Source organism: Phaethon lepturus, unplaced genomic scaffold (genome assembly GCF_000687285.1).
Source record: "Phaethon lepturus isolate BGI_N335 unplaced genomic scaffold, ASM68728v1 Scaffold57150, whole genome shotgun sequence".
Classification (NCBI taxonomy): domain Eukaryota; kingdom Metazoa; phylum Chordata; class Aves; order Phaethontiformes; family Phaethontidae; genus Phaethon; species Phaethon lepturus.
In genome coordinates this window covers 1-7,458 of record NW_010515242.1, presented here as the reverse complement: position 1 = coordinate 7,458, position 7,458 = coordinate 1, and the positions used below count along the sequence as shown (strand labels likewise).

The 7,458-nt window shown below is 39.4% G+C and overlaps 1 protein-coding gene across 1 annotated transcript; it reads left to right on the top strand.

The window, feature by feature from the left end:
- Window positions 1-60: 60 nt before the first annotated feature.
- Window positions 61-6,665, top strand: UPF3B (UPF3 regulator of nonsense transcripts homolog B (yeast); the record flags this gene model as incomplete). The annotated part of the gene is made up of 8 exons (XM_010295415.1): window positions 61-167; window positions 1,671-1,769; window positions 2,132-2,242; window positions 2,945-2,988; window positions 3,640-3,828; window positions 4,318-4,469; window positions 5,181-5,493; window positions 6,356-6,665. Coding segments are annotated over 8 exons (1,162 nt in total), but the record flags the coding sequence as incomplete, so codon positions are not given.
- Between the last annotated feature and the right edge of the window lie 793 nt (window positions 6,666-7,458).

Below are 7,458 nucleotides of genomic sequence, written 5' to 3'. Positions count from 1 at the left end.
GCCCGGGAGGCGTCGCCGCCGCCTAGTCAACCTTGTTCTCTCGGTCTTGTTTTTCTGCAGCTTGTACCCTCACATGTTCTCGAGAGCCTACATCAACTTTAAAAACCAGGAAGACATAGTCCTCTTCAGGGATCGCTTTGACGGCTATGTTTTTGTCGATCACAAAGGCAAGTGAGCGGTGCTTGGCCGTATGTTCACTTGCGGGCGTGTGCGCGGTGTGCAGGCTGAGTTCTGGAGGGACGGGTGTGAGCAGCCAGACGTGCTGCTTCTGATTTGTTTGGTTTTGTTGCCTTAAATGAATTTCATGAGTATTTCAAAGAGCGAAGTAAATGCCTTCTGCGCTGTGGAAAGGAATCTAAATTGATTTTGTATATTTCTAAACCGATTTTGTATATCGTGTGTTGAGGCAGTAGTGGTATCAATATAAAAGCAGCTGCTGTGTTACTGAGGTTAATACTTGCATTGTTACACCTGAGTATCAAGTCTGAAAAGTGAAAGTGAGTAGGTGTGTTGCTGTCCAAACTAAACAAAGCTGAGGTTAATGATGCCACCCGCTGCTGTTCCCCTCACCTGTTCTGTATACTTCTAAGAGAGTGACTTATTTTTTGGTCATTTTGTAATTCAGTTTAGTACTCATCCCAATTTACAACTGGGTCATCTTGATTCAGTAAAAGGAGCAGCTTGTTTCCTTGCAGTCTTAAGCTGTGAAAGTGGCTGCTCTCTGGAGACAGTACTCTGTAGGAAACAAATATTTTAATTCATTGGTTAAACATGCAGGTATTTAGTTGTCACTTTTTTCTCAATACACGCTAGGTATTCAATACATCTCATGTCTTCAAATTTTGCATTTAAAGATGTTACATTGGGTAGCACTAAAAGTTTGTAGTCTCTCAATGATAGACCTTAAACTTACATATTTAGCAAAAAGCTTTAATAACAGTCTTCCTGTAGGCTTTAGTAGGCTAAGGATTTCACCTTGAACTTTTTTTCAAGTACTTGTATTTTACATTTCATCCAGCCAGGTGTTTTATGTGACACAAAGCCCTGTCCACAAGATTATTCCTTATTTAGGAGGGTTGCATGACAAGGTTCTAACAACACCTAGCTCTCTTAAATAAGCTGGTTTGCAGCGTAGCAGTACACTGTGCTTGCCATACCCAACAGCAGTATTGGATTTATGCAGCCGTAAATGTAGCATTCTTGTCAGAAGATAAAACTTTAAAGCCTGCCTGTAATGTGTTGCATTCTGTTGTATTTTGCCAAAAATTGAGATTTGCCTCAGTTTCATTAACTTAAAATATTCTTTTCTACTTGCACAATGAATGCGTAGTTCATAGGATGAGGATATTATGTGGTGTGGTGTAGCTGAGGTGGCTGAACTGAGAGTTACGGGAAGTCTTACATCTAGTGTTTCCTTCTTGTTGTGAGTCTGTGAATTTACTGTTTTGTTAACATAGTGAAGGTGTTTAGTTCATGAATTCTACTGTCTCTAAAATGTCTTTGTTGTTAAATGGCTTTCAAAATACAAGAAATTTTTTATGCTGTCCAAGTGGTCTCTTTTAGTGTTGCATATTTCTTGTGAGGCTTATCTTCCTGCTTTAGACATGGACAATATACTCTATATCTATTTCATCTCTATTTTAATCTATTTTTCCCTCTGCTCTTTACAGGTCAGGAATATGCTGCCATAGTTGAGTTTGCACCTTTCCAGAAAGCTGCAAAAAAGAAGAGTAAGAAAAAGGATGCCAAAACTGGAACTATTGAAGATGGTATAACAGCTAGCTAGTTTGTTTTGCATGTGTGGAATTGAAAGTTCTAGCAGTAATTTTAATATAATGTTTTTACTGTGACACCTGTAGTTTTATCAATAGAATGTTTGCTTAATTATGTGTGAAGCTTATTAGCACTGCTTTGTCAGCTGCAAATCTATTAAATATGGTTGTTCTGGACAAACATAATGCAGCAGCTCATTTGAGAGCTGCCAATTTATGAAAAGGTGACACATAAACAAGACAACTTATGCAAATCTTACCCAGACTTCCAGTAGTGTGCAATACAAATTCTTTTCATGCTACGCTATATCTTTGTTTCCTTTTTTCTTTTCTTCCCTTCCCTTTCCCCTCACCTGTAGATCCAGAGTACAAAAAGTTTTTGGAAAGCTACAGTGCAGATGATGAAAAATTAACCTCTACTCCTGAAACTTTGTTGGAGGAAATAGAGGCAAGAAACAAAGAGCTAATAGGTATGGAAATCTATGTACTATGGTTACATTTTCCTAGAGCACAAAGAAACGTATGTGGTGTAATTTGAAGCTGTGATTTCTCAACCTTGAGGAGACCGAATTCTTTTGCGTGCTTGCTTGGTATTTGTTAAGCCTTTAGGCTAATAATTTTCAGTGTATTTTAGTTTGCTCCCATGCTCTAAATACTTCTCTAGGTTTAAGTTTTATATGATAACCTTCCTTCCTGTTTTAAGCCACTAGTCAGAGGTTTGTTAGCCAGCCTAGGCTGCGAAGCGGCTGCATTTCAGTGAGATGCAGTGATGTTTAATGCAGAATGCTGTGAGCAGCAATGTTCCATGCAGGCATAAGCTAAGAGAGATTGTGGTTGGGTAAAATGCCACAGAAATGATCAGAAGACACTCTTTTTAAGCGTGTTACAGGTGTCTCCTTCAAAGTGAGAGAATCTGGGAAAAGCCTAGTGCAGACTGAATATCCTTTTAGACAGGTGTACTGGATGTCATATTAGTATCCTAAAGAAGTTTATAGAATCCTAATAGTTGCCACTGTTCAGGGATAGGATTGGAATACTTGTTTCACTGCTGTATGTGAGAGGAGGTAGGCTGGATAATCTATAAGGCTTCTGTATTTCATATAGGGTTTTGTTGTAGGTATTGTAGTATTGGGTAAGGCAAATTGTTTACATTTGTTTTATATATTCTCTAGCTAAAAAGACCACTCCTTTATTGAACTTCTTGAAAAATAAACAGGTAAGACTTCTCTCCAGAATCTTCTTGTTGCTTGCAAGTACAATTTGCTCATTTAAAGCATGGGTATGTTCCAATGTGTATATTGATAGGTTTCTACCCTTCCTTTTGAGGAAGCTTTTGACCCAACTTCCTTGTTAACATCTGGTTCACATATTTTAAACTACTAGAACTTTGGAGGAACGGTGATGATTTATGTGCATTCTGGTCACAGCTGAATGTCTCTTGTGGTGCTGACAGACCAGATTCCATTTTAATGCTTTCATTTTTAATGCAGTTATGGCTGAGGTCCTTGTAGATGATCTTTCTCCCAGCACATAAGATCATTTTAACTTTTAGCAATGGAGAAAATCACAGATGGGGTAGATCTAATTAAAATTAGAATGATAAAGACTGAAACTAGTGTTGTGTTTGGTTTTTTAAGACAGTACAAATCAAGGCTTATGAGCAAGAAAGTGAAACGCTGCTGTAACGTGTTCAGATTCACAACAGAACAATAGAGATGACAGGACTTTTATAATGGGGGCAGTTTTGAGGTGACTTACTTGGTGATGAAATACTTTTATCACTTTGTGGCAGGGTATCTTGTTTAGGCTTAAAAGGATGTTTTCTAGTGTTGAAATACACTATTTCTCTTTGCTTTTACACACACAGAGACTGAGAGAAGAAAAAAGAGAGGAGAGGAGGAGGAGAGAATTGGAAAGAAAAAGACAAAGAGAAGAAGAAAGAAGAAAATGGAAAGAGGAGGAGAGAAGGAAGAGGAAAGAAGCAGAAAAACTGAAGAAAGTAGACAGATGCCCAGAAAAAGAAAGAGACAGATCAAAAGAAGAACCAAAGATTAAGGTCTAGAACAGTTCTTTATTATAAACTGTTATACTCCCTTTCCCTTATTATTTGTATATCAGCCTCTCAAAATGTGCTTTGAGTATTGTGTGAAGAATCACATGAGTTCGGTGTTAGTAAATGATCACTTTTTTTGTAATATTCAAATATTAGGCATTGTAAAGGTTTACATGCTGTAATGCTTCATAGTAGTATTTAAAGCTTTTGTCATGTGACTGTTGTACATGCTGCGGTAAACAGAGTTGTGAATTCACTATGGAATGGAGACTATTTTTAAGCTTTCTAAAATGACCTGTTTTAGGAGAAAAATCCTAGTCTGCTGTGTGGATTATGCTTACTCATACACTCCAGCTTTTAGAAATACTCGATTTGCAGTAACATTAATGTTTTTCTTACTGGACTTTGGTTCCTTTGATGCAATTTCGGTGTTGTGCCAGACAATATGTAATAGAGTGAGCTTTTTAGTTGAGACTTCTGTTTTCTTTGTAGCTACTTAAGAAGCCTGAAAAAGATGAAAAAGACTTGGAGAAAAAAGAAAAATCCAAGAAACTGGAAAAAGAGACTCTGAGGGAGGAAAAAAATGCGAATAGTGCATCTGCCAAACGATCTGATGGGGAGACAAAAGAAGAGAAGGCAAAAAAGTATTCTAGTACTTGCTATAAATATATATATGTATATATAACTTGTTTCCTGATCGTACTGAGGCTTAGGCTGCTCTGCCATGACCATGTTTTGAAATTACTTTCAAATTATTTTTCTTTTATAAGGCTTGGGATGTGTTCTCTGCAGCAGTGCACATCCCCATGATTACAGAAAGCTGTATGAATTACCTGACAATTCTTCACTGGTAGACAAACTTTAATATTTTTGCAACTCTCAGTAGGAACTCTGCAAAAGAAGCCTAGGTGTAGGTGACCTGCAACAGGCTGTGAGCACTGTCCTTGCAATGAGAGCCTTACAACCATGGCAAGAGGAGAGGTGTACTCCAGTTAGTAGTCCCTGTAAGTCTTGTAAAAGGTCAAAGTGGAAAGTTGTCATTCTTAACAGCTCCATGATCTGTTCAAGGTTCAGCTCTGCCATGTGAGAAATAGAGATGAGACAGAGAAATTCAGGTGTTGTCCAAAGCCAGAGGAGACTCAGCCAGCTATGTGAGTAGAAGGCTAGGAAACGCTAGCTTTCAGTGTCATCTCTGGTTATCATGCATGACTCGGCTTATTACAGCTTCCCAGAAGCTCCCTAGAACCCTCCAGTGTGTCTTCTTCATATTGCAAATTTACACCAGTATTACATTGATCTCCCAGCTCTGTTTGATGAATCTTTTGAGCTTAATTTTCAGTTTTGTTTTCATACAGATCAGAAGATGAGTGTGTAAAGGACTACAGGGACCGAGATAGAGATTTTGAAAGAGACAGAGAATATGAGAGAGCACAGAGGGAGAAACTGAGACGCCAGGAAGAGGAGCGTCGGAGGCAGAAAGAGCGCTTTGAGAAAGAGAAGGGTTTTAGAAGAAAAGAGGAAGAGATGAAAAAGGAAAGAGACTTGCTCAGAGAAAAGGGAAAGAAAAGTGATCTTACAGACTTTACCAGCAGCATGGACAAATCTGAGAAAGTAACCAAAGATGATAAAAAAGAGGATACAATTAAGAGGGATCGTATCAGAAACAAGGTGCTGGATTTCTTTAAATTCATGTGTTGATTCATAGGGAACAGTTTGTATTTTTTGAGATAAAAGCACTTCGAGGAAAGAACCATGTGGTTTCTCTGTTGAAACTTCTCCCTGTTCTGGTAACAAACTCTGCCATTGCTAGAAAGTTTGCCTGTTTGTCCACTAAGCTTTGCTAAACTGTGATATTTCTTGCCACTGTATAGGAATTAAGATACCATGGGCTGAATTGTAAAGACACTAATCCCTTTTCATTTGCTCACTTAGGCCATAGGTTGTATCTTTAAGGTGTCAGTGGAGCGTCAGTAACTTGCCTGTATCTCTGCTGATGCTATACATGCCTGAAAATACATCTTGAAGTGGGACTGTAATTGAACAGGTTCCTCCAAAACAAGGACAAGACTGCTACTTGCAGAATATGACAGAAGGTCTCCTGTAGACTCAAGAAATAATGTCTTGAGTTTAGTTCTGTATACTCTGCAAACCTGTTTTTGCAGCATTGGTATGCAAGTTTTCCATGTCACTTAAGGCATTATCGGGTACAAATGAAACTTGAGGTTTTGAAGAAACTTTGAAGTTGGCCTCTGTTGTGAGAGAGGGTGAGCCGAACTCATCAAAGCAGGAAACTACTTACAAATAACTTCAGCTATGTGCAGTGTTCTTTATGGCTTGAACAGGGATGTTGCCTTACAACAGAGACAACCTTGATTTGAGACAGTTGAAGCTACATTGCCAGCATGGTGGAGTAATTTAACTTAGAACACCTTGAAAAGTTTGAATTTGAGCCATTTCTAATATCATTGATGCCATAATAACTATGATAGCCTGGGGCTATGAGAGTCTAAATAGTTTTGATTTATTTCAGGATCGTCCAGCAATGCAGCTGTACCAGCCAGGAGCTCGAAGCCGAAGCAGATTGTGTCAGTATGAAGACAGTGCTGCAAAGTCCACAGATCAGGGAGCGGATAAGAAACAGGAGAGTGAGACCGGTAATACGAAGGAAGAGGAGTGACTAGTATGCAAGCCTTATGTGTTCTGACTGTCTGTGCAGCCAAAGAGCATGTACTACGCAATCCAGAAGTGCCTTCGACGCAAAGAAGGAACAAAGGAAGAAAAGGGGGCATTGTGCTGTTGGATGTTTCTGGTTCAAGAACCTCAGTTGTAGATTCGGAATTTGAAATGTGTTCTCATTGTATTTTCAATTATTTGAATTTATTTTCCCAGCATCTAACTACAACAGAGAAGAGAATCTTTGCAAAGTAGGACTTTATGGCCTTAAGTATGATAATAAATGAGTCATGCGGTCAGGAGGAGATGACACCTGGATCTAAAGCCAGAGCTTCACTCTAAAGCAATCGGAGCCAGTGTTTGATGCGCTTAAGCAGAGCAAGCTTGAGGTTGCCCGGAGTTAATGCAGGTGTTGCTGTGTTGCATGGTGCCTCTCCCTGAGGCAGTGATAGCTAAATTACGTCAGTGTAGTACGGAGACAGGGCTGCAGGCTGGGGTTGTTGAGGTGTTGGTGAACAGGAGCCTGCTGGCACACGAAGAGGAGAACATCTGGCACGGCAGTAATGATGTGAGGGAGGGAGAGACCTTCCTCTTCAGTGGTTCTCTGGATAAAGTAACTAAGTTGGAGTGTATGAATAAGCTGGCTTAATATTGGAATACTTCTTGACACATTCTCATGTAAACTCTACCTACCTTGAAATGCCTATTTTTCACCAAATGTAGCTGATTTGAGCGTCCTGTTCTTTTCCAGCATTCTCCCTTCTTCAGCGTCTGAAATGTTTCCTAAATCCTGGCCTCTTGGTACTGCTTTATCTTCCCTCGTAACTTGAAGTATTGTTTTACAGCCCAGAAAGCGACTTCACCAGTAGCAGCTCCTCCCAAGCTAGCGAATTTTAGCCATAGCGATTTTGTACTAAAACCAATAAACTCGCAGAAACTCGTGCTGCTGCCGTCCCTCAG